General features: G+C 33.7%; 1 protein-coding gene across 1 annotated transcript in view; it reads left to right on the top strand.

Moving 5' to 3' along the window:
* The window catches only part of TTN (titin), a 237,676-nt gene that overhangs the window by 94,312 nt on the left and 116,575 nt on the right, over positions 1-26,789 (top strand). The window contains exons 123-160 of the mRNA XM_065750962.1: positions 174-272; positions 1,365-1,442; positions 2,287-2,361; positions 2,549-2,623; positions 2,856-2,939; positions 3,217-3,273; positions 3,573-3,650; positions 3,886-3,960; positions 4,855-4,938; positions 5,232-5,312; positions 7,346-7,426; positions 7,626-7,952; positions 9,843-9,920; positions 10,124-10,201; positions 10,411-10,494; positions 10,685-10,771; positions 11,334-11,414; positions 11,728-11,823; positions 12,048-12,131; positions 12,961-13,065; positions 13,257-13,340; positions 13,921-14,004; positions 14,233-14,316; positions 14,532-14,873; positions 15,465-15,539; positions 16,327-16,410; positions 17,519-17,602; positions 19,769-19,876; positions 20,121-20,222; positions 20,423-20,503; positions 21,466-21,540; positions 22,275-22,352; positions 23,010-23,090; positions 23,425-23,508; positions 23,818-23,907; positions 24,836-26,236; positions 26,334-26,417; positions 26,662-26,745. Coding sequence (XP_065607034.1) covers positions 174-272; positions 1,365-1,442; positions 2,287-2,361; positions 2,549-2,623; positions 2,856-2,939; positions 3,217-3,273; positions 3,573-3,650; positions 3,886-3,960; positions 4,855-4,938; positions 5,232-5,312; positions 7,346-7,426; positions 7,626-7,952; positions 9,843-9,920; positions 10,124-10,201; positions 10,411-10,494; positions 10,685-10,771; positions 11,334-11,414; positions 11,728-11,823; positions 12,048-12,131; positions 12,961-13,065; positions 13,257-13,340; positions 13,921-14,004; positions 14,233-14,316; positions 14,532-14,873; positions 15,465-15,539; positions 16,327-16,410; positions 17,519-17,602; positions 19,769-19,876; positions 20,121-20,222; positions 20,423-20,503; positions 21,466-21,540; positions 22,275-22,352; positions 23,010-23,090; positions 23,425-23,508; positions 23,818-23,907; positions 24,836-26,236; positions 26,334-26,417; positions 26,662-26,745 — 4,992 coding nt within the window. The remainder of the gene's footprint in view (positions 1-173; positions 273-1,364; positions 1,443-2,286; positions 2,362-2,548; positions 2,624-2,855; positions 2,940-3,216; positions 3,274-3,572; positions 3,651-3,885; positions 3,961-4,854; positions 4,939-5,231; positions 5,313-7,345; positions 7,427-7,625; positions 7,953-9,842; positions 9,921-10,123; positions 10,202-10,410; positions 10,495-10,684; positions 10,772-11,333; positions 11,415-11,727; positions 11,824-12,047; positions 12,132-12,960; positions 13,066-13,256; positions 13,341-13,920; positions 14,005-14,232; positions 14,317-14,531; positions 14,874-15,464; positions 15,540-16,326; positions 16,411-17,518; positions 17,603-19,768; positions 19,877-20,120; positions 20,223-20,422; positions 20,504-21,465; positions 21,541-22,274; positions 22,353-23,009; positions 23,091-23,424; positions 23,509-23,817; positions 23,908-24,835; positions 26,237-26,333; positions 26,418-26,661; positions 26,746-26,789) is intronic.

Raw genomic sequence — 26,789 nt, 5'->3', positions numbered from 1 at the left:
TTTTTGTGTGTTGTACCTACAAAAATACCAATGTTAAGTGTTGAATCTCTGTTATGTGTTATTTGTTCAAGACCCTTAAGCAATTCTTTGGAAACTTAGTTATTTGCATTTTGCAAGATGGCATTCCCACTGGCATTAGAAAATCATCCATTTAATATTATTATATTTCAAAGTGCCTGAAGTGCAGAAGAGAGCAACTTTTGAAGAAAGAATGCACATTACAGAAGAAAGAGTATCTATTGCTGTTCCAGAAGAAATACCATCACCTGAAGGTAGACTGTAAACAAACACCAATGAGAAACCTGTGTTTCTTCTAGAGGTTTCTTGCTCTAAGACCAAGATAAAAATGTGCAAGAATTTTGTGTTAGTTATTTTGAATGAGTTTTCTGTTGGAATATTGTACATACTTGGTGGTAGATAAAACTCTCTGAATGACACTTAACATTTCTTTCCTGAATGTCAGGATCCCATGAAATCTATGGGAACACTACCACTAATCTTAGCATCAGATTCTCATGAAACTTCAGTAAGGTGTGTAGATTTACAGTGTTGAGGTAGATACAAGCACTTTCAACCACAGCTATTGATTCCTTATACTCCCTACTTTGCTCTCTGCAGCCTTGCAGATAGCAGTTATATTTTCTCAGCAGTGTTATCTTCTCATGAAGAACTCTTTTAGTTCAGATTCTCATACTCAAAGGAGGTTGGAATCGTTTACTTTAAGTTTGTATGATTCCAACACAGATCTTTTTCAAGATAGATGAAATCAACATTTTGGCTGATTTATATGCCATTAATGACTTGCCTGTCAATATAACTTATATGTTCATACAAATGAGTTTTTAAAAGAAGATATGGAATTTATCTATCTGAAGTATGAACATGCAAATGTTTATTAATATATACAGATATACTGTTAATATTTCTCCCCTGCTAATCGGACTTTCACCCCCAAACACGCTGATGTTTTCCCTGATTGAGTCATATTTGCAGCCATACATGACAAGCTTTTCTTTCAATTTTTTCCCTCCCCTTATCCTGTTTCCTTCTTATTTTCATGTAGCTGGATCAAGTAACAACATATAATTCATTCCCCACATCAGCTGTTGTGAGGGGGAGGTGTGGGGATTTGAGGCATTCTGATGAGCTAACATTTGACCTGTGAAAAATATTTTAGAGAGACAACAGGACACGGTATGGTACATGGATCACTTAGTGCAGGTCATAAACATGTATGCGCAGCATTTTCAGTACAATACATATGTTATTATATGGATCTTTTAAGAGCTGATCATCCTCTTGTCTGTCTGTTGATCCATCCATCCATTCACCAGAAATAATAAAACTAAATGTTTTCTTTAAAGAACCAATAGTTGAGGAATGGTCTGAAGAAGAAACAGAGGAGGTATCCATTTCCATTTGCAGAGAAGAGGTTTCTGAAGGTATGATCACAATTCAAGAACACTAGACAACAGCAGAAAAAAATGTTATGTCTTGTATCAAAAAATAGCATAAAGATCTACTCTATTTTAAAGGAAATTTTACTCCTGCACAAACATGCCTTAAGTTTCATATCTTATAAACTGTAATACTGTCTTTGGTTTCTCTGTCTTACTATTGAAAATTATAGTTTTTCTTGCATAATACAGTGAAAATGAAGTGTCTCTTTAATTTTTTCCATCTTATTTTTTACAATAATTCTCTGTTGAAAATTATTTGTTCACTTTGTTTCTTCAACCAAGTAAAGGCTTTTCAAAATTTCGTGAAGTATTCCAGTTTCTCATACATTTCTCAGGAAACTGATAAAATTGTTTCCAACTATGAGTTTATCAGTGGTAACATAATTCTATGAAGAACAATAACATGCACTGATTGTCCCAATTTTCTTTGAAAAAACATCAGTGAAAGTATTTATAAGGGATAGCTATGTCCAATGAATTAAGGATTTTTTTTTTTTTTGGTACTTGGGAGGCTTTTTTGAAGAAGACAACTCCTAATAGTAGTGTACTAGCAGACATGGGAATGGGAAGTTTTGATCTGGCACTTCACATGCCAGCTTTTCAAATTCCACAGAAATACAAGATAAGAGTCTGAAGTTGCTTGGACTTGTTCCATTTACTTCAGAGAGAGCAGGAGGGTACCAATTTAGTTTATAAAAGACACTGTAGATGTCTTTCAGTAAAGCATACTGCTTACTCTTGTTTTACCAAATATTTTGTTACATACCAGTGCCATAAAGACTCTCAAATATTGAAATTCAAGTGTTATTGTTTTGCTGTTTTTAAGTGACTGAAGAAGAGTCTTACTACACAGAGGAGAAGGTAACCATGCCTAAAAGAAAGGAAGCCCCACCTGCTAAAGGTATACATTCTTTCCATTCAAAAGCATTGTCTATTTCTGTCTCAGTCTTCCTTATGTCATTATTCTAAATGTGTGTTGCCACTACGTGTTTCTCTACATTTATGATTTTTTTTACATGAAGGAAATGTACATATGCTAAAATGATACTATTCTTCTTTGTAAAATTATGTATTATAATCTCTTAAAGTGCTTGAGAAGCCTAGGAGAGTTGCCCCTGAATCAGAAATTCCAGCAGCTCGTAAGGAAGCTCCAGCAGCTAAAGGTATAAAACAGTTCCTCTTCTGGATGATGTTACACATTCCTCTGTCCTTTTATGTTGTCATGGGTACTGTCTGTTTTCAGTGATGAATGATTGTCGCAAATTCCATCTTTTACTATGAAAATAACAGAGTAAAATGCTATTATTAAAAAAATGTCAAAAAGTAGTGTAGTAGATAATTACAAACATTACAGCTTATTCTTTCCATCTTTCCATCTTACTCATGTATTTAAAGTGCCTGAAGTTCATAAAAAAGCAGCTCCAAAAGAGAAAGTACCTGTCCCTGTTCCTAAGAAAGTGGAGGCTCCACCATCAAGAGGTATACCTGGTTTCATCCACTTGCATAAAAAAAATAAAAATAAAAATAAAAATAAAAACCCTTTTATTTCTGCATTCCTTGCATAAGATGCAGGAGAACATGCATGTGTTTTGATAAATTTCTCACATCAAATTTCTTCTGTGTTAAGCATGTACTAATGTCTCTTTGTATACAATATGGCCTATGGATCATGTCTTGGTGAGGATATTTGTGTGTTTATGTTATGCCTTTTGGTGAGATTAATCCCATTTTCTAAAGTTGCACAATCTTTTTTAAGAACATCCAGAAGTACCCACTTTTGAGATAGCTGTTGAAGAACCACCATCAATCAAAGGTAAACAAAGAGAGAATAACATCAGGAAACATTTTCTTGTTCGTCTTGCAAAATTTGTGTTCAGCTGTTTTACATAAGGAAGCTCTTATTTTTTAGTATCTGTAATCTGAGTCTGCATCTCTGCTTTCTTCTGACCGCTTTGTTTGCTCTATGAGTCTAAATTACATTCTTCTGTGATGCCTCAGTTTTGTTGTTGAAGTTTCCTAAACATTTTCTTCTACACAAAATTAGATGAAGTACAAAAATTCCATGTGTCTTCTAATCAAATATTACAACTAAATATTCTTATTCTTTCAAAGTGACTCAAGTGCACAGAAAAATTATCAAAGAAGAAAAAGTTGCAGTTGCTAAAAAAGATGAGGCTCCACCCAAAAAAGGTATATCATTTTTTAGTGCTTCATAAGAAAATGTTCTTATCCAAATGGTGAATTACGTTTATAGCATATAATTGTATAACAAGTTGTTTTTGTTGTTGGTGGTGGTGGTGTTGGCTGTCATTTCCTTATTTGAGTTAAATTGTCAGGACTCTGCTTTTGTTTTTTGTCATCTGATAATGTATGTGATTAATTCAAAATCTTTTAAAATAAACAAAAATTTTAAAAATACCAGCAGTGCCCAAGAAGACTGTGCCAGAAGAGAAAGTTCCTGTTCCAGTTTCACAGAAAGTGACAGCTCCACCAGCTAAAGGTATCGAAGTTCTTTTCAAAATAGGGAAGGCTTCTAAATAAAAGATATATGCATGCATCATACTCATCATCAGCCAGGCTACTTTTCCATTCTCTACCATCTTGATTATAAATGAAAAGGAACTTTGTCTTCTCCCTTACAAAAAATGCAGAAGGTGATGGAGAACAGCAACGTGCCTGCATTCCTTGCATTTTCTAAGCAGCTAGAAACTTATTTGATTACACTTGTGATCTTTGGAGAGCTAAATGAAGTGATTTACTCAGTGAATAAATGTGAAGGCTTTTAGAAATATAATATCAATGTTTCAGAATAGTCAATACTCAGAAGGGCAGATTTCATCCTTAGAAATGTGTTCTGCTTCTCTGATCTTATTTTTGAAAAGCAATTTTGTTGTGTGTTCAGTCTCTTCTGTTTTGTGATTAAACTCTTTCTGATGAACCTAGAGAAATCTCTTATGTCCATCTTTGCAACTTCATCTTCTGTGATTATGCAGTTTGCTTTTTGATGTGTTTTATGCTATATTTCTGTTAGTCTAATATTTTCTATGTTATTTTAGTAGCTTATATTTCTACTGCTACTGAAATTGTAAGTTGTTTCAAAGCATCTAATTCTAGGGAATTTATGTTTGGAACACCTCCAAACAAATACTCTCCCAAATACTTAATGCCTACCTAGCCACTATACATTAAAAATTCAGCTGGTCATTTTCACTGTGAATTTAAATGTCTCTGTTTGTATGTTGTGTTTTTGTTGTGCTTACTGTAAGAATTGTTGATATGTAAATCTGTTCTATTTTCTTCTAACTGTTTGTACACTATTCTTTTGTAAGGACTTTGTATGGAAATGTATTGTTTCTTTTAGAGTTTAGTATTCTTACAACTACTATCTTTAAAGTGCCAGAAGAGCCAAAGAAAATGATCCGAAAAGAAAGAGCACCTGTTGCTGTTCCAAAAAGGAAAGTGTCACCGCCACTAGAAGGTATTCCTATCCATGGACTAATCTATGAGCAGACTTCCCTAAAGCAATGAACGAGAGCTTAAAATCTAACATTGTGGCACATTTTTTTTAATAGTTTTAGAGCTCCAATATCATCCCCAAAGTGAATTTTAAAAGAATCTTGGAAAAACACTAGAGATATTTTCCCCAATTACTCTGTGTGTGAGTGGTGTCTGGAAATAATAATCGGTTTTCTAAGAAACACTCAATGAGATATGTATTACTGTACATGATATTGTGGCAGAAAAGATATTAAAGTTAGACTGTCTTTAAAGTCCCAACAGAAGAAGAGCACTGGGCTGTGTCAGAGGAAGTATCGGTTTCTCTTCACTCAAAGGAGGAGATTTCATACACAGGTATAAATGAAGAAAATCTTTGTCCCAATTTACATCTTAGCCAATTGCAAGAAAGAAAGAAAGAAAGAAAAAAAAAAGTAAAAAGACACCAAAATGTAAAATATTGTTCTGTGAATATCAGTCATGATTAGTTTATTTCAAATGTGAAGCTTGCATAAATACCATATTAATCCCAGAACAATTTTCTAGTCTCAAAAAAGGCTTAAATGTTTCCTTTGGCTTATTGTTGTTATAGTGAAAAACGAGCTATTTCACTAGCCCTTCCTTTACAGATCTTGTAATCTCTCGGATACTTGAGGGAAAACAGGGCAGCCTTTTCATTTCTATTAACAGACTTTCCTTTTCTGAAAAGAAACTGTCCTTCTATGACTGCAATCTCCCACCCAAATCTGAAAGCAATAGCCTTTATTTCTGTTGCATTTCTCAGTTGGCTATGAAGTAGGATTTTTATGCTGTGGCTTAGCAAAATCTCACATATTGGATCAGCCAGTTCAAGGGTTTTAAAGAAAGGCCATGTCTCATAATGAAAATTCATTGACATTATTTAGGAAAGTAGTCTACTGATTTGTCGAAAATGATTTACAAGATGGCTCATAATTACTATTGTTATTCCTGTTGCTGTTGATAAAATTAAAAAAAGATAATGTAACCACATAAATATGAAGTTAAATAATTTATTTAGACTATTGAAGAATGGTACAGGGACTGTCTGTTCATGATTATTATTAGGATGATAGAAGAGGACCTTTCATTGTCTTGCTAGTATACCAGCTGGTCTAGGAAAATGAGGGTCAGTAAAAAAGGATATCAAACTTGCCCATTCTCCCACAGGATGGCAAATAGAAATGCTGTCACTGGGACAAAACAATCTATAGAAACCTGATTTTCCTGACAAGGGTGTTTATGCACAATGCAATTTTTTAACCAATCAATCAAAGTTATCAGTTCCAATCAGTTTCGCTTTAAGACTTCTAATGCAGATGTACTTGACCCATGCAATTAAACATTATGAAGATCTCTACCAGAAAACTTCATAAAAGCTTGCTAGTCTTCATATCGCCCCATTCCCTCCACATCTACAGTCACTGTGGTTTGACATGAAGAAAGCATCTGGGAGTTCTCAAATTGGTCACTGACAGAATGGATTTCATCACTAAAGATCAAAAAGATCTCAGATGTGACAAGGAAATGTCAGTTATTCTCAACCTTAGCAATCCTTGCTGTCTTCCAGATGTTACAATACTATGGACATTTTCTGTGCAGCTTTCCTTGGTATAGATCACAAACTCCCAAGATGTCCTCTTCAGAAAACAAAACACTGTATCTGTAAAAGAAGAGAGTATGCCGCTTAAACATAGAATGCATTCTTTCCTGGATAAATCTTAAAATCTGAACATATTTACATCTTAATCTTTTGGAACTTTTTCTGCTGTTATAAAGAATGGTTGCTTGCTGTGATTGAATAAACCAGGCATTGTATAAAACATGTGACAGAAGAGAAATGACTCATTCACTGAACAATGGATTCTTTTGGCCTTAATTAGACCAAGGATCTTATCCATTCTTATCCATTCACACAACTTTTTTCTACCTGCTCCCCTATCTTCATCTGGGGTTTTCTTTGCAGATCTTTTGTTAACAGTGATTGAGACTTTGTTCTGTTACTGATGTCATACAAAGTGTCCTTTTTTGTGGAAAGAGCAGCCAAAGGGAACACTAATTGAATTTAGTGATTTTGTAATTGGTAGAATTTGGATTTTGAGTTCTGCACATTAGCAAACTTAACTTCGCTACTGGCAGCTGTGGTAGAAATTATCTCAAATGCTTATGATGGTATATTGAAATGTTACTGTTTCTTTATTGAATTTCAGCTTAATTTACTTCCATGGTTACGTGTCCAATGTCAATAAGTACAATTGTCTTTTATGTCTTAACCATGTAATTGTATGACTTTTTTTGTCTTGACAAGAATATTTTTCTTTTAAACACCACTTCTAAAAATTCTTAAATATACATGTACTGTATTTTTTAAGTGCCTGATGTACCAGAAAGGGCTATCATTGAAGAACGAGTACCAGTTTCTCCTAAAAAAATGCCAAGGCCATCAGCCAAAGGTATACTGGATAAACTATTGAAATATGATACAAACATTTTCTGTGTCATGTATGTTCTATGTACAGTGAGTATAGATCTGTTTACTAAGAAATGTTTGTCCTTTGGTATAATTCTTACTTGACATTGCCTTGTGATCCTTAGTATTATCAAGATGCATGCGCTAAATTTTAAAATTATTTTAATTGGTATCTTTTTAAGTGCCCGAAGTACACAAGATGGTTGTTCAAAAAGAAGAAGTGTATGTTGAAGTTCCTCAGGATGAGGAGAAAGAAGAGCTTCCACAATATGAAGAAGTAACCAGATATGAGAAGGAAGTAATCCATTATGAGGAGGAAGTCCAACATTATGAAGAAGTTAGTCACTATGAGGAAGAAGTTCCTCAGTATGAAGAAGCTCCTCAATATGAAGAGGAAGAAGTCACCCATTATGAAGAGGAAGCTGCTTATTATGAAGAGGAAGTTTCTCAATATGAGGAGGAGGCAGAAATTCCCCAGTATGAAGAGGAGGCTCTGCCACCAGTTAGAGGTATATAGTCTTGTCTTCTGTTCATGTATTGACGGTTTGTCTGTGTGTTCCAATGTGCTTTACAGCTTACTCTTTTCCAAGGCATTTGATGATTAGGGTATAGAGTAGAAAGTGTGCTGTATGCACACATTTCTACAAATGTAAATGTTTCATGTCGTAAACATTCTTTCCTCTTTCACTTGAAGTCCATATAACCTACTAAGAAATTTTAATTTAACTTTATTTTGTCCTTGTCAAAATTTACTATCAATCTGTGCTTGAAATACTTAGAATTGTTCATAAGAACTGTAACAAAACAAAACAAAACAAGAAGACATCTAGAAAATGAGCAGGGTAATCGAAAATAAGTGATTTAAGAACACAAGCCTCTTTGATTTCATCTGGATATTATTTGAAAATTCAGTACTTGTTGTATTTATTTATGGAAAGAAAAGATATTGAAGTTCTATTAAATTGACATATTTCAATTCCCTTATTTTTTTTAATATTTTCCTCAGGAATATGTGTTTATGCTGATGGTATAAATTTTCAACATTGTTTGTACAGAGTGAATGTTTCATGCACTGGTTAGAGAAGAAAACTAAATCGTGCCAAAGTGTTGGTAATAAAGTCTTCCTACTTCTTCATATAAAGACATGGACAAGCTGTGTCCAATTTTCCAATATGATATAATCTTCTAAGAGTACATAAAGCATACTTTCCAAGTTGGAATCAAATCAGTCCATACTGTTTCTTCTCCATGTGGAAGTTCAATATTTCTTTTGACTAATTAATGAATGTAAAAAAATTATTTAATGTTGTTTGCTCTATAATTTTGATAAATTGATTAGTACATTTTGCTGCCCACAGCAAAAGTGAGGTTTCTCCTGAGCTGGAAAATTGGGATTGGCTAAAATTTCTCAACTAATCCCAGCAGTTAAGTTTAACCTGTATGTGCTCCAGTCTTTCTTCAATATGTTCAGAGCAAGTGATTATTCTCCTCCAATCACCATAAAACTTATACAAATACTTCTGAATTTTGTAGTACAACACCTATTAATATACATTTTAGTTGAAGGTGCAGTTAAATGGAAAAATTGTGCTTATTTCTGCAGAGTCAGGGTTTTATTTGATGTCATTAACCAACAAATAATTGTATAAACTGCTGGGTGCTTGTAATTTGTCCACAGTTCTCTGTTGGACTTAAATAAATTGGTAAACTGTATCTGCTTGCTTTTTTGCATGTCGATAGCACATGGAAAATTTTGAAGAATAAAATATAAACAGCAATATATATTCAATATATAGACAAACCTGACTTACTCAACATGAACTATGCGTAGTCTATTGAATGTCTTAGAAGTGTTAGGATCTTAGCTCTAGAGAAAAGTATGGAGAAAAGTGAAACCCTAAAGTATTAATACAGCAATTAAAACAGGTCCTTATTACAATGACTGTTTTCATCAATTGTCAGCATTTTAGATTGCTCCAAAAAAAAACTGAGGAAAGAATTTAATTTGTATTTTATTTAGTTTCCCCCATGATGCTTCTTAGTCTTCTTTATTGGTCCTAAAAAGCCCAACCCTGCCTTACTTAGTTTTTGGATCAATAAATACATTCTTGAATTAAAAAAAAATATATATATTCTTGATGGTGTGAGTAGCTGATCAGGAAGGATAGTCTTAACAGCAGTAAATCTAATCTGTTTATTGTTTTTTTTTGTATTCTGTCTTTGTGCTCAGATCATTTTAAATCATAGCTGGTTGTTTTGTTTTGTTTTTTTGTTGTGGTTTATTTATTTATTTATTGAGTGCGTCTTTGAAGCTTGTTTGTGCTAGGAGTGTTTGCTTGCACTTTATGTTCCTGTTGTCTTAGAAGTAAATACCTAAAACATTGATGGTATCTTTCAAGTGCCTGAGGTGCCCAAGAAGGCTGTTCCAGAGGAAAAAATATCTGTGCTGAAGAAAAAAGAAGCTCCTCCAGCAAAAGGTATAACTTTGTGTGGTCTTAGCAGGCATTCTCTGAATATGCAACTTATACCATGTTTCAGATGCTTCACTTAAACATTACTTTTTTCTTTTCTTTTGGGTGGGGGGGGCTTTGAGTTTGGTGTGTTTGTGATGCTGTTTTCTGCTCCTTTCTGTTTTGAATAGTTTGTGGGTTACGTTTTAACCAAAATAATGTTTTTGAAGTGCCTGAGGTGCCAAAGAAACCTGAACCTGAAAAGAAAGTCCAAGTGCCAAAGAAGAAGGAAGCTCCCCCATATAAAGGTATAACAACTTGTAATACGTAATCAGAAATGTCTTCTAGACTTCATTTATCTTCTCTCTTTAATTAAGCCGAGTGATAGCAATAGGATTATTGGTCTTAAGTACTGTCATTCTATGTGTTTGTGTTAAAATGTTTAGTGTAACTGGCTTTTATGTCATGGTGTTTCAGCTACTTATTCCAACCTTAATTTACAATAATATCTTTAAAGTTCCTGAAGTATCAAAGAAACCTGTGCAAGAGGAGAAGATTCCAATTCTTGTGACGAAAAAGAAGGATCTTCCACCAGCTAGAGGTATATCAGCTCTTAATCAAACGTTTATAAAAAGCAAAGTTTTTTGTTCATGTGTGCTCTTTTATGTAATGCAGTGTGAAGAGACTATTCTTGTCTGTTCGTTTTGTCATTCAAATAAATTCATTCAGTTTTTATTGATTCTTTGCATTGTTCAAAGTGAAATTCTTAAATTGCAATTATGCCTTTAAAGTTCCTGAAATACCAAAGAAAGCTGTGCCGGAAGAGAAGGTACTTGTCCCAGTACCTAAAAAAGTGGAAGAACCTCCATTGGCCAAAGGTACAAGTAATTCTAGTTTTGTTTCTCCAGTTTTATAAAACAGCAAGTAACAAACCCCATCCTTTTCTTATTGTGTTTGATACTCAACCATTCACTGACTTACATGTGATCAGAACACTGTATTGTGACTCTGTTATATACACTTATATTAATCATGTGTGATATATTTACTCTACACTTTTAAAGTTTTCACCTTTGTGTCATGTATGTTTGTTTGTTTGTTTGTTTTGGAGAGGAACAAAAGATAATAGTTATTTACAAATCCAAGTTATTTAAAGATACTTGCTGTTTCAAAAACAGCGCTATAATGAATAATAAACAATGTACCTAAACCCACAGACTTCCCCCAAGCCTTACTACATCAGCTTGTACTGTAGTAGTCTAGATGTTTGTAAGTTTGTCTGTGGATGATTCTGTAGATAAATTATGTAATTTTAATATCAGTTATCTCTCATACACAATTAAATTTACCATGCTTGTGTAATTATCTTAATGTCAGTTACATAGTTACCATTTTATGTTTCACTGAAAATTAATTTCTTAAACAAAAATGTCTTTAAAGTGCCTGAAGTGCCCAAGAAAGTTCCAGAAAAGAAAGTACCTGTCCCTGTACATAAAAAAACAGAACCTTTACCAGCCAAAGGTATCTTGTGAACTTGTGCAAAATGTTTCTTAATGTTTCTGTATGTTTGTTATTAGTATATAACTGAATTATCTTAGCAGATGTTAAAAATGTACTTGCTAATTTGCACTCTTCAGCTTCTGTGTGTTGTCGCTAGCTTCTGTTATTGTCTACAAACTTGCTACTTTACACTCTTCAGCTTCTGTGTGTTGTCCCTCTGTTTCTGTTATTGTCTACAAACTTGCTACTTTGTACTCTTCAGCTTCTATGTGAGTTATCTCTCTGCTTCTGATATTCTGCCTAAGTTTCTTACATTTAAATACTCCCTCTGAAGTGGCAGAAATACCAAGACCTCCTCCTGAAGAGGCACCTAGTTTTGTTCCTGAGGAAGAGGAAGAAGAGGAAGCTATTCCAGAGATACCAGTAAAAGGTACAGCATTCCTTCCAGAAAACTACCAGAAAGCTCTGTTCAGTGAATCAAAAGATCTTCACGTATGTTGGTTGTTTTAAGCTGGATGTAAATTTTAATTATCCTTCTGAAAGGAGTTTTCATCTTACATCTCACAGATGTTTGTGACCTTGTTCTGTGTTTTTTAGTAGTTGTGATGTTCTAAACGTAAGAGAAAAATTCTTACCAAAACAATATCTTTAAAGTGCCAGAGGTGCCCAAGAGAGCTGTACCAGAAGAAAAAGTACAAGTTGCAGTTCCTAAAGTAAAGAAAATTCCTCCAGCTAAAGGTATATAATTTTGCAGTGTCTGCAGATAATTCTCTTTCCTTATATATTCATATTTCAGTGGCATCAGTTTATGGTCTTGTGAAGCCATATCCTTGGTTCTAGAACACTGCTGCTATAGATAGAGAGAAGTGCTAGATCTCAAGTAGGACTTCAGTGGGCTGAGAATCTGGTCTCGAATGATTTACTTGTTTTCAATTTTAAGTGTTAGCCATGAATTAAAGAATTCTTTGTGATGCTGTTAGTGAAAACATAACTTCCTGCAGCAAAATGTTTAAACAAAGTACCTGAAATAATGTCCTGTGGGACATTAAAAAAATTCTTCAATCCATGGAGACCATTCCAACATCTTGAAATTGTATGTTGTAATCTCAAGCCTAACTAAAATTATACAAAAATGAAGTAAAAATGCAATTGCCTCTAACCAGACGATGGACCCCAAATGCAAAATTCAATGTGGAAGCAGATTACTCAGAAACCACTTCTTCAGTGATGAGAAAAGTCTTCATAAGCAACTGACTTTTTAGAACAAAATCTAAAAGAAAACAATGGTAGGATATATGTTAGAAACTAAAACATCATCTACGACCACTCATTTGCAGCTTACGTTGGTAATACAATTGGTGGCAATTATGTATAAGAATTGGGCAAAAGAGTAAATCCTCACATAATCCTTATAACTGAATTGCTATTTTCAGAGAAATAATGAAAAAATAACAAACTGAGTTTCCCTTGTGTTTCTTACTGTTGCTATTTTAAAGTTGGTGTCATTGTGTTCTACACTGTGAATTTTTCTTTGGAACATTACAAAAGTTTGTAATATATTTTAAAGTGCCTGAGGTGACAAAGAAAGTTATGCCTGAAGAAAAGATTCCTACCTTTATTCCTGAGAAAGAAGAAGAGAAAACTATTCCAGAGGAAACTATACCAGCAAAAGGTAAAAATACTGCCTACATGTTACCCATGACATCTTTTCACTTCAATGAAATTACTTCAATTCTTTTTCTGAGTTTTATGTAAATCTTCATGATCTTACTGGGGAGTTTGTGGTCTTGTTTCATGTTTGTTAGTGTTTTTAGTGCTCTGAAAGTAATTTTAAAATTTGCTTGCAAAATAATATCTTTAAAGAGCTGGAAATCCCTAAGAAACCTGTCCCAAAAGAAAAAATACCTGTACACACTCCTGGCAAAATAGAGCTTCCTCCAGCAAAAGGTACATAAATTAATAATTAGGAAAACAAGCTGTGTTGTTGTTCTCATTCATTTGCGACGTTCATTTTATGATGCCTGTTACATGTGTTATTTTTGTGTCCTTTCTGTTGTTCTGTATCAATGTCTCAGAGTGCCTGTAAGATTCCTGACAAATAATAAGCTCCAAAATAATTTATCTTGCTCAAAAAGTCTGCCCATGTCCTTTGTTTTTATTTAAGTATGTGTCTATCTATGTTTTCTGTAGTCTTGATGTTATTAGTGATAGACAACATTCTAAACTGAAAATAATATCTTTGAAGTGCCTGAGATGCCCAAGAAACAAGAAGAGAAGGTACCTGTCCCTAAAAAGGTGCCAGCGCCACAAGAAAAAGGTATTGTGGTTTGTAAATGCAGTGTTGTTGATAGTTAACATTCTTCATACATGCTGAACTTAGCACAAGACTTTTTAGTATGTCTGTGTTGTGTTAAGTTTGTCACTTCACTGTTTGTGAGTTTCTGTTTTGCTGGTGGAAAGTGTCTAGGTTTGTGTCTGTTTAAAAACTTTGCAACAAGAACACTGAAGTCAGATCATATCTTTAAAGTACCCAAGGTGCCAAAGAAAGTTGTTCCTGAAGAGAAGGTACCTGTTGCCCCCCCTGAAAAAGTGGAAGTTCCTCCTGAAAAAGGTACACCTGCTCCATATTATCGTTAATATTCATGCTTGACATTCTATTTAACTTTTGTCTGTTGTTTGAGATTTGTGCTCTAATTTATGTTAAAACTCTTCATTATCATACTATATGTTTGTACTGTAAAGTCATTAAGCTGTTTATTGTTTGCTTTCTTTTTTGTTTTTAATCGTATTGCTTTAAGTTTTTCATTCTAATTACTAAAAGAAAATCGTATCTTTAAAGTCCCTGAGGAGCGTAAAAGAGCTGTTCCAGAAGAGAAAATACCAGCCATTGTTCCCAAACCCAAAGAACCACCACCAAGTAAAGGTACAGATACATTTCTTTCTTACAAGATTTTTTCCTCTTCCTTCCTAAAATCTTCTAGAATATGCAATGTTTCTTTTCTATATATTCTTATATTTTAAATGAAATTTTGCTTGTGGTTATCACATATATTTTCTGTTCTATGTTGATGGTCTTGACCAACTGTAAATGAAATGAAATACTTGTAAAAGTAACAACAATAAATACTATCTCTAAAGTGCCTGAAATACCGAAGAAACCCATTTGGAAAGAGAGAGTCCCTGCTCCAGCTCCTGCTTCTGCAGCAGAGAAGTATGAATATGCATATGAGGAGTATGAGAAGTATGAGACATATGAAAGTATTGAAGAGTTTGAGAAGATTCAGGAAAGTGAAGAAATCGAAGCATATGAGGAACCTGAAGAACCTGAGAGATACAGAGAAATTCAGGAACAGGAGTATGAACAGGAGGCTGAGGAGAGGGAAGATATCTATGAGAAGTATGAGTTTAGGGAGAAAGAAGAAATCTATGAGAAATACGAGGAAGTATATGAGGAACCTTATGAAATCCCAACAGCTATAGGTACATAGTATCATGATTTCTTTGTTCTTATTGTTGCATGTTGAGTTTCCAGCTACTGCTTAAACTCCCTTCTTTATATTTTTCCCCATTTATACTACTGTGTCTGTCTGCAGCTGATGATGATAAATCCATTCCTTCTTGTTAAGGAATTCTTCCCTCCTGAGTGGAATGGAAAAATTGAACCAGGGTAGATTTATTGCAAACAAAGTAAATGATATTTTTCTGATGCAGTTCATCTTTAGTCTGAATTCAATACTTCTTTTTTGTCATTATGTTTCTTCTGGACATTTTATCTCCATTGAAAGCTGTTAAAATTCAAGCATGGCTTTCCTTCTTATCTTTTATATGTGTAATTATAAGATCATAGTATCCACCATGGCAAGCAGAAATTGCATCCAAAATGTGCCAGAAAGATGTACACTTATATTCCTTAGCTACCATTCCTAAAGATCTCTGAGACTAATGGCTGTTCTCTCAACAGTACTGATGAAATTATTCCTCTAAAACAAGCAATTGCTCTCCTTTCTGACTTCATATCTGTTGTAATTCCTCAGAACTAACTTAAAATCCATATTGAAATATTTCTTAAAGTACCTGAGATGCCTAAAAGACCTCTGCCAGAAGAAAAAGTTCCTGTTCCCAAAAAAGAAGCTCCACCAGCTAAAGGTACATGACCTTTAAGAGGAATTTGAAAATACAGTCTCTGTCCTCTCAGAATCCCCAGATCCAGTAAATTACCTATTCTTATTTGACTATTAAATACCAAATGTTTTTCCTGATACTGTCAAAGACTGGGATTAAGATACTAAGAAGATAAATAAATACTTACTTAACAAATCAAAGCTTAGAAAAATTCTTTCTGAGGTCAAAGGCATTTGGAGGATGACCTCCAAGATTTAATTTTTGCCATCAGAATATTAATGTCATTTTTTATCTAAGTACTGAAAACAAATAGATGTATAAACTGAAATAAAAGTCTATCAAGCAGTCAAAATCTAGTTTCCTACAGAATCCCAGAAGACAATGTTTTTCTTCAACCTTATTATATGCTGGAGTGGATTTGATATTAATATGTGTTGTCTGTATCAGTCTCTACAAAAGCTGTGCTATGAATAGCAATGGTGCATGTTAGTATAGCTCCTGTTGTCCAGAGTTTTTTACTTTTCTGTTCAGAGCTCTTAATTTGCCTGAAATATGGCTGATGGTTTTTTTTTTATTATTATTAAGACCCATCCCACTGTATTGAATTCACAATTGTGAATCCATGCATAATAGCTGAGAAGGGTGGCTTTTAATGCTACCACTCAATAGCAACCAAAGGCATTCTATTTTGTATTTCTCAAATTTTAACTGCTCTTCTCTGACTCTTAGCATTATTTGCATTTTTTATTAATACTTATTCTTATGTATTATTACCTTAATTCTTAAAAAAAAATTACAAATGTCTTTGAAGTGCCAGCACTACCGAAGAAACCTGTTCCAAAGGAAAAAGTACAACCTGCTGTTTCTAAAAAGGAAACGGTCCCACCAGTTAAAGGTATATTTCATTTGTGTTGTCCTCGTGAATCATGAACTCTGATTTCAGTCTTCATTTTTCACTGAGAAAGATGAGTCTGTGTTTCATGTCTCTACGTAGCTCTTCTGAGCTGTTTGTGATTGAGTCACTTTTGGCCTATTTGTTTCAAGTCATTTGTTGAAAATACATGAGTGTTGCTTTGAAAAATATGTGCCTCGTTCTTTAAGTTCAGAAGAGCACTTCTGGCCCTCCTGAAAGGGAAGCAGATTCCATCATCTAAAGCTATGTCTGTCATTCAAGCAAATGTTTTATGTACGTCATTCTTCTGTTTAATCTTCAGAATTAACATACATATTCTGTCAAGAAGCATTTAATCCTTTGTGGTTCCATTAATCTGTCTTAGATTTGCTTTTTTTCTAACTTCTTCCAAATAACTTTAAAAGCCCTAAAAGGAAATAATATCTTAAAGGGCTGGCTGTTATCAAAAGAGCTGTCCCTGAAGAAAAGAAATCTACAAGTGCACCTGAAATGAAAGGTAAAGAAACCTTGCTATGAGATTTTATGAAAAGGAAATATTTGGATTGTTTTTCCCAACTAATATCTTCCAAAATAATCCTCGTGTTCTTTATATCATAAGAATGATATAATTTAGTCTCTGACTGTTGATTCAGCTCTGAGTACTCTCATTCAAATATTTCATGCGTGCTATGCATGTGCTAGACAGAAATACAATAATTTATGAATGAAAAACAATTATGCTACTTACACTATCCAGACATGAAAATTGATTTTTGTGATGTAGTTTGAATTGAACCAAGTATAATGGTCATGATATTTCTAGAGAAGTAATAGCAGAAGATCTAGTAAGTTCAAACCATTAAGGTTGTTAGGTGTGTCTGCAGGAAAGGCAAGAAGACAGAGCGAGAACAGTAAATGGCTTATAGTCTTTGAAAGTAGAAACAATACATTTTCTACACAGAAAGACAGTTCTAGACTGTATGATTCATTCATCAAACTGCTCAGTATTCGGGAACTCAGAGGAACTTAATTTTCTGGGTTTATTTTTCTTCGGGATTTGCAAAATTGAAAATTATGTTGAGGTTACTAAAAGAAAGCTAATCTTTTCAAGTTCCTGAGATTGATAAGAGAGCTGTACTTGAGGACAAAGTACGCATCTTCATTCCTGAAGAAGGTGAGGCTCCTTTATATGAAGGTACATCAGCGACACATCTACTGAACAGTAAACTGCAGATAATTCATTGATTGACATTGTTGACTAGGTTGTTTTGTAATATGAATCATTTTCAATATATTTTGTTTTAGTTATTTAAAAGTAATTTCCATGAATATCTTTGAGTCTTTATTCTTCCAACATTCAGACATAATTGTTTACATTTTTAAATGTTCTTTTTTCCCCTATTTTTGGGTGAAATAAATGTAAATAAGAGAAAATTAAACTTCTGATCCATGAAAACAAATTGGTTATACTAGTACAATAGCAAAAACAACAAATGGGCTGAAGTAGATGCTGGGTTAAAATTTGATCTGAGTATGACTTAAATCATTTTTAGGAATAGAGTTGCTTAACTCCAGATATGGATGTGGGAAATTCAAATGAAATTCAATATTGTATCTAAACCAAGAACTAAATAATAAGAAAATAAAGTGAAATATTCTTATAAAATTGTATTTTGCTAATTCAGAACAACCCTTTCTATTAAGTGTAGGCAAATGATCAGGCTGAAATTAGATATTTAAATAATTTATGTTCCAATAGTTCTTTGTATCTGTCTCTGCATTTTATGCATTCTTTCTAATCTTATCTTGTAAATAATATTAAAATATGTAAAATATACTAATATCTTCAAAGAGCCAGAATTTTATGAAGATGTTCCAACAGAAGAGCTCCCTGATATTATTCCTATTAAACCAGAAGCTTCAGCACCTAAAGGTACACTAACTATTCCAAAAATATATAAAGCAACATGCATAATAATAACCTACAAGTCAACTATTCATTGCATCATCATTCCATCTTTGCTCCATTTATTTAATGTTCTCATTCTAATGTTTCATTAGATGCTGTCTATATTTTTTTTGTTACTTCCATTTTGTTAATGTTCGTAATATCTTTGAAGCATCTGCAGTGACAAAGAAAACTGTCTTATTTAAGAAAATACCTGCTGCTGTGCCTAAAGAAGAAGCTTTTCCACCTCATTTCCAAATTGAGTTTTCTTTCTAATCTCTTTTAAAATTGCATGAAAAAAAGTGAGAAATCTATCATGCTTTTTTTTACTGAACAACAATTGGCGATGCTATACACACAGTTTTATTCTATTTGATCTTTTATTGTAAGAGTATATAGTATTTTTTTTAATCTGAGGAAGAGAACAAGCATACAGGGCAATTATAGGCAATCCTTTTGCTAACACAAAGAAATAGAAAATATTTCTGCACCACTCTTCATATGTTAAACTGATGAGCACTTGCCAATGCAATAATTCATTAGTTTAAGAATACAAATTCAATTTTTTTATTATTTTTTTTGTCCTCTTGTTAGGAACTGCACATTGATAAATTTTGCACCAAGAACTTAAAATTTAAACAGACAAAATTATATAAATTTTCCCACACCCTGGAAATGTTATTTGTCAGGGAATTCATTGTGGGGCAAAGTTGCCATTTTTTATTCACAGCATAATGCAATGTATTTGTTCTAGCAGTGTTTTTAATGGTTTACAAACTGTACTATTTATTTCTTTGTGCAAATTTGTAAAATAAAATATTTTTAAATTTCTTAAGTAACAAAGAAAGCTGTCCACAAAGAAAAAGTACCTCCTGCTCTACCAAAAGAAGCTTCACATCTTAAAGGTACAAAACTTTTTATGTGGGATTTGAAGAATGAGATAATTGTTTTAATGTATCTATCTTTAATGGCTTTGAGAATATTTTATGTACCACATCCTGGAGGTCAGTTAGAAGCTACAATGTAAAGTTGAATAAAAAATAAAAAATCACCTGGATTTGTTGTTTAGGGGAAAGAAAAAATTGTCAGTTTAGCTTTGTAGCAGATGAAGATAGGAACCAGCAAGGAAGTAATAATTAAAAAACAGAAAAATTGAAAGTGTGATATGAAATAGTTAGAGAGGCCCAATCAAGGAAGTAAATCAGTTAAGGGCACATCACACATCTTATGGCAATGTGCAGAGGTCATATGATGGCAGTATAGAAGGCCATAGGATTTTTTTTCCCCTTCATTCCAAATAAGCCTGATTTTGAAGGTAGATGTAAAATAGACTTGTGTATATTAAGATGAGCTTGGAGATTTGATTTTTTGTCTTTCTCATTGTCTCATCTGAAGATGTAATTCTAAGTTAATTTAAAAATTATACTAATATCTTTCAAGTACGTGAAGCTTATGAGGAAATATACATAGAAGAGGAAATTTCTACTGTTCACAGAGAGGAGGAAGCTCTACCACCTAAAGGTATATGAACTTCTCGATCATTTCTCATCTGCGATTTGAGCACTGATCATCTGCAATTGATTATCTGCAATTTGCAAATTAATGACCTTCAAGAAAAATTTAATTGTTCATAGTTTAGATCTTGTTCAATGTAATTAATATTTGTGTTCATTCTTTGTTCTTTACTTACAATTAATACTTGCTTTTCTTTGCATGAGTCTTTCTGTTCTATAAAAAATCTTAAAATGAACTAATATCTTTAAAGTGCCTGCAGCTGTTGTGAAAGTTGCTCCAGAAGTGTCTTCTGCTATACCTAAGAAACCAGAACCTACTCCTGTGTCTAGAAAGCCAAAATCACCATCAAAAGGTACTATAGCAGTCCAGTGAAACTGAGGTGTTGTCATCTTTTGCTCATATTTCGTCCTTCTTTCTCATTTAATAATTTGTAATCAACCTGTGTGAAATTTGTGATGTTGTGTATGTCAGTTTTCATGTTTCTCTACTAGTCTTATTTATCTGTATGTGTACTTTAAATCATAAAATTAAAGTCAGTAAATGTCTTTCAAGTTCCTGAAGTGCCCACAAAATCTATCCTTGAAGAGAAACCTGTCCCTCTGATTAAAAAGCTAGAAGCTCCACCAGCCAAAGGTTTATATCAACACATACTTTCTTTCTCCTTTCTTCAACTTTCTTCTGTCTCATTTTGTTGTTGACTAAATTATAAAAAATTGTTGAATTTGTCTATTTCTTCTACTCAAGAACAATCCATTGCAGTGGTACAAAACTTGTATGAAAAGCTTATCAGAAGGGCTAAAAGTAATAAGGAAAACTTTAGCTGAGTCAATACTCATCAAGATTTACAAAATAAATATTTTCACTTCATGGTTATTAATAGATACTGTAAACAGCTTCAGAAATTCCACAGTACTCAAGCAAGAAATCTCTGTTCTCTTTTACATTGCTCATGTTAAAGTTACGGATTTAATTTTTAATAGAAATAGCATACTGCTCTGAAAACATGTTTTACAATTCAGGTATCTAGGAAGCCTGTTTGAATGAGCATTTTGTGTTGTATGTCACCACTGCATAACAGAAGTCTCCCAGTAAAGCTGCTTCAAACCATTCTTTGGCAGAGGAGTAGAACCAGTGAAACTTCTTTTTTTGTCAGACTGTCCTTTCGTATCTACTTATTCTGTCTTACTTCTCTGTATTGTGTGTTTTATTTTTTAATTCCCAAAAGAACATATCTTTAAAGCATCCAAACTACCTAAGAAATCTGTCTCAGACGAAAAGGTACCTTATGCTGTGCCTAAAAAGTCAGAAATACTGCCTAAGGGTTTATGTCAGCAGTGGTTGATCTCTGATGAGATTTCTCTTTCTCTTGGGCAGAAGGGTTTACATTAAAATGAAATTCATCCTTTATTCCTTATTTATAAGCATTCCTAATAGTATATAGCATGTACAAAATTTCCTGCACTGTACATCTATTTTCATATCTGTTCTTACGAATCATTCCACTATTCTTCTTCTGACACACTTCTAAATAATTCGTGTATCTTTACATGCTTTAAAAATAACAAAAATAAATGCTGTTTTCTTTAAAGCGCCAGATGTGCTCAAGAAAATTCCAGAAGAGAAAGTACCCATTACTGTTCCGAAAAAAACAGAACCAACACCAGCCAAAGGTATGCTTTTAATATATATAACTAAAGTTAGGAAGAAAAAAAACCTCTAACACAACTCTTTTGATTAGTTTCTGATTGTTTCATTGTGTTGTTCAATTATATTTATTTTTTGTGGCCATAGTTCTATGAATGCTACTGCTTTGAAAGATATCTTTTTTTGAGTGTGATTAGTGTACCAGCGAGTTAGAAATATTCATAAAATTGGGCAGAGATGAGAATGATCCTTGAGTATCACAGCAGAAATATGTCAGGGAAAGCAATGCTTTTGTAATCTGAAATACTACCGACTAAAAGTAAAAAATTAGCTCCAGACAGTGTTTAAGAATGTAAAAGTACAGAGTGATACGAATGCCTAACACAAGGGAAAACTCTATACATAGATAAAAAAAAAATGATACAAACTCATAATGCATAGAAGAATATGACAAAGAAAGAAAAATGGACAATGGCAGACTTATTCTGAGATTAGAGATGCAATTGACTTAAATGGAAAAATAATTTAATGTAGAAAGATACCTCTAAGTCCACCATGTCCCTGACCTCCATTTTGACTAAGGCTTTGGAAGGCTCTGAAATGTTACCTCAGACTTTACAGGGATGCTTAAGTACTAACCTTAAGTTAGTAAAAATGGGACTGCATTAAAGCTTTTCCTAATTTGCAGTTTCTACTCCAAAGTTTTGTTCATAGCTGTAAAATTCTATAAAATGACTGAAAATCCTCTATTTCCTTAAAGAGCCTGAAGTGCCTGAGAAAATAGAACAGAAAATCCAAGTTCCTGAGCCTAAAAAGCCAGAAGTACCACCTGCTAAAGGTACTTGGCATTAATAAAACCATGAAAATATTTTCTTTTCCTTACAGTGATAAGATCTTTTTGATACTATTTATTAATCTTTTCTACTTCATAAACTGTAGAATTATAAATTTAATTTTTGGGAAGAGATGCTTTTCCCCTTGGTATTTTCAAATTTTTCCTTTTCGGTAAAGGAAATTATCTCTGCTTGATGCTTCCTGGTGTCCTTTTGTTTCTTTCTTTTTCCAGTTTAATGACATTTAAACTTCTTTGGATATTAAGTATTAGCATTAATATTAATTTTAAGATGCCAAAAGTGCCCAAGAAATTTGCAGAAAGGAAAAAAACAGTTGTGGAGCCTAAGAAGATGGAAATGCCACCAGCTAAAGATATTTGTCATTATAAAACATAATTACAGAATGAGGAATATCACTTTTTATTGTTTTAACAATATAGAAGACAATACCCAAGATCTCTGTGGGAATTTTCTTCTGTTGTCTAAGCTTAAGTGAACAATTGTGCTGTTTCTTATTATTAAAAAAAGTATATGTATATGTGTGTGTATATATATATATCTATATAAATAGGTAATTGGTGACCTCACTAATACAGTTATGCTGTTATGCATTAATGCTGTTTATGAAATTCTCATAGTAACAGTTATTAATATTTTTCAAGTGCCTGAGGTACCAAAGAAAGTGGTCCAAGAAGAAGTTTCAGTTAAAGTACCAAAGAAACCAGAACCTCCACCAGCTAAAGGTAACTGCTATATACAGTAAATTAAAGGAAAACCTTTTGTTGTCTAGAGTGTGTTTTTAATAAATTTGCTATTTTCTCTATTTATAAATATTCTATATGTTTGTTAAGTTGTAGTTTTTATATGTGAGTGTGAGAGAAACACAGAAGCTAACTTTTTTGTAGCCAGTGAACGACCATTGCATCAGAGAAAATTTTCTATAGCCAAAGAAAAAAGTTGTAACACAACCAAAAATTGTTGTTTTTGATGTCCTCAAGTTTTTCTTTTTCTTTTGTCTGAAGTGACAAGGATGCTGCTCAGATTTCATACAAATAACATGTATTACTTTCTCTAAAGTTCCTGAGGTGCCCAAGAAGGTGGTGACAGAAGAAAAAGTACATGTTGAAGTTCCTCAAAAGCCAGAACCTCCACCACCTAAAGGTACATGTTGAGTACTGATAAAGTCACACCAAAATTTTAATCTGAATATTATCTTTTAAAGTCTGTGTTATCCTCTCTGTTATATTTTAATATTCTTAAGTGTTTCAGTTTGTGTTGTCTTCTTCCCTTATGAATAACTCTCATGAAATAACAGTGGCCATTACTGGTGCACATCAAACAATATTAAAAATATACAGACTGTTTATAAGAGTTTTTGTTGTTTTTTTTTCTGATTATTTTCTCTTTTGAGCTATATTTAATGACAATTCTACAAATTTCTGAAAATAAAACAAATAAATATTTTTAAAGAGCCTGAGGTGACAAAGAAGATTGTTCCAGAGAAGAAATTACCAGAACCCATGGCTGTACCTGAAAAACTGAAACCTCCACCAGAGGAAGGTAAGTCTCAACATTAATAAAATAACAAAGGTAGTATTTTTCCAGTTTTCTTTAATAATGTCATTTTTCAGGCCTTGTGATTCTGAGATTCTAAATTGCATTTGTTTTATGTATATGGGTATCTTTGCGCAATATACATAGATGGCTCTTGTAGAAGAATAGTGAGAAATTTTGTATGTCTGAATTACCCGTTGTTGTCTTTACTCAAAATCTTATTACTATTTTGGACTATTCCTACCATTCTACTCACTACAAGCTTTAGTTAATAAAAACAGTGATAACTAATATCTTTAAAGTGGTAGTAGCAGAAGTATTCATTTTAGCAACTAACAGCAGAATGTATCAATGTTCTTGTAACTCCAGAAGTTCCACCAAGAAAAGCTATATGCTATCACTCAATTCTTGAGTTTTCAGCTTATGTTATTAATATCTTTTAATGACAATAGATGCAATATTATTAATATCATTTATTCTGCACACTTTGCTTATAAACACTGTGATTTTTTTTACTTTTACTTCTGGAGTTCTTGTAACTCCAGAAGTTCCACCAAGAAAAGCTATATGCTATCACTCAATTCTTGAGTTTTCAGCTTATGTTATTAATATCTTTTAATGACAATAGATGCAATATTATTAATATCATTTATTCTGCACACTTTGCTTATAAACACTGTGATTTTTTTTACTTAGGGTGTAAATTACACTGTCAGTACATATACGCACCTGTATAGGATGACATGAAGTGTGTGTGTGTTTGAAATGAGAAAAGTCAAAATGTGGTATATCTATCATTTAACAAGCTAACATAAATGCTTGATTTTTAATGTTTTCATTACATTTGTGTTGTTATGTATTTTGATTCACTTGAAGTTTTTATGTGTTTGAGCAGTCATTAAACTTAGAACTAATATCTTTTATATATATGAAGTGACCAAGACAACTGTCCCAGACAAGAAAGTACCCACTGCTGTTTCTCAAAAAACAAAGACTATTGCAAGATCCCCCCAAACAAAGCTCTCTGTGGCACCTCAAGAACTACAATCTGTGCCAGTGGTGCAAAAAGCAGTGCCTGATGTGTCACCTGAGGTTACAGGGCTTTCTGTGGCACCCCAAAAAGCAGAGATTTTTGTGGCAGCAGAGGAGTCTGAGACTGTTTTGGTACAACAGAAAACAGAACTTGCGGCAATTGAGGAAACAAAGCCAGCTGTGGCAGCCCAAAAAGCAGAGCTTTTTGTGGCAACAGAGGAGTCTGAGACTGTTTTGGTACAACAGAAAACAGAATTTGTGGCAATTGAGGAAACAAAGCCAGCTGTGGCAGCCCAAAAAGCAGAGCTTTTTGTGTCAGCAGAGGAGTCTGAGACTGTTTTGGTGCAACAGAAAACAGAATTTGTGGCAATTGAGGAAACAAAGCCAGCTGTGGCAGCCCAAAAAGCAGAGCTTTTTGTGTCAGCAGAGGAGTCTGAGACTGTTTTGGTGCAACAGAAAACAGAACTTGTGGCAATTGAGGAAACAAAGCCAGCTGTGGCAGCCCAAAAAGCAGAGCTTTTTGTGTCAGCAGAGGAGTCTGAGACTGTTTTGGTACAACAGAAAACAGAATTTGTGGCGCATGAGGAAACAAAACCTGCTGTGGCACCCCAAAAAGCAGAGCTTTTTGTGTCAGCAGAGGAGTCTGAGGCTGTTTTGGTGCAACAGAAAACAGAACTTGTGGCAATTGAGGAAACAAAGCCAGCTGTGGCAGCCCATAAAACAGAGAGTATCTTTGTGCCTGAAAAACGAGAGTTTGCTGTGGTACCTGAGAAACCCAAGCTCACTGTGGCACCTCAAAAAGTAAAGCATGACGTGATGCCATCAAAACAAAAACTTCTCAAAGCCCCAAAGCCAGAGCCATTCATGGCCCCTGAGAAACCTGAGCTCAAGGTAGCACTTGGTAAGTCAGAGACATTTGCAGCACCTAAAAAACCAGAACACATTGTGTCCCCCAAAACAAAACCTCTGTTGGCACCCCAAAAGACAGAACTTACCGTAACACTTGATGAAGCAGAGTTTGTTGCAGATTCCCAAAAAGAAAAACTTATTGCAGTGTCTCGAAAATCAAAGACAATTGTGGCACACCACAAGCCAGAACCTGTCACAGTGCCTGAGAAACCAGAGCCTCTTTTGGCATCGCAAAAAACGGAGCATTTTACAACAGTTCAGAAGTCAAAGCCTGAAGTGGTACCTGAGGAACCAGAACCTATTTTGGAACCTAAAGAACCACCACTAGCCAAGCTGGTCAAAAAGTCAGAGACTGTTGCTATACAAAAAAAACAAGCAGCTCCACGAACTAAAGGTATATCTTATTAATAAGAAGTCTTTTTCTTGAATATAGTATGCTTCAATCCTCGTATTAGGGCTTAAAAACATAACATGTACTAATATCTTTAAAGAACCGGTAATGCCTAAAAGGGCTGTCCCAGAAGAGAAAATTCCTGAACATGTTCCAGAAAAATCAGAACTTCCATCAACCAGAGGTACATCCTATCATGACATACATAATAAACAAACCTAATCTTCTCTTAAGCGCTATTTTAACTTCTTTCATCCTATCATTTTTAGTCTGAGATTTTAAATGGTGCTTGCCACAACAAATGGCACTGAGCATGAGTGTGTGACAGATTGCTACTTAAAACATTTCTCATCCTCTATGTTTCAGTCTGTGTATTTATGTTTAGATGTATTGTAAATGTAAAATTAATTGAACTAATATCTTTGAAGTGCCTGAGATGTCTGAGAGGGCTGTCGCAGTGGAGAAAGTGTCAACTTCAGTACCTAAGAAAGCAGGAGCTCCAATTGCTAAAGGTATATGCCACGATGAACCCCATCATAACTATGGTGATTTTTTA

Source organism: Cyrtonyx montezumae, unplaced genomic scaffold (genome assembly GCF_038088225.1).
Source record: "Cyrtonyx montezumae isolate F1298 unplaced genomic scaffold, pur_monq_1.0 scaffold_7, whole genome shotgun sequence".
Classification (NCBI taxonomy): Eukaryota; Metazoa; Chordata; class Aves; order Galliformes; family Odontophoridae; genus Cyrtonyx; species Cyrtonyx montezumae.
The sequence above is the reverse complement of the archived record's forward strand: the minus strand, read 5'-3'. Positions and strand labels throughout refer to the sequence as shown.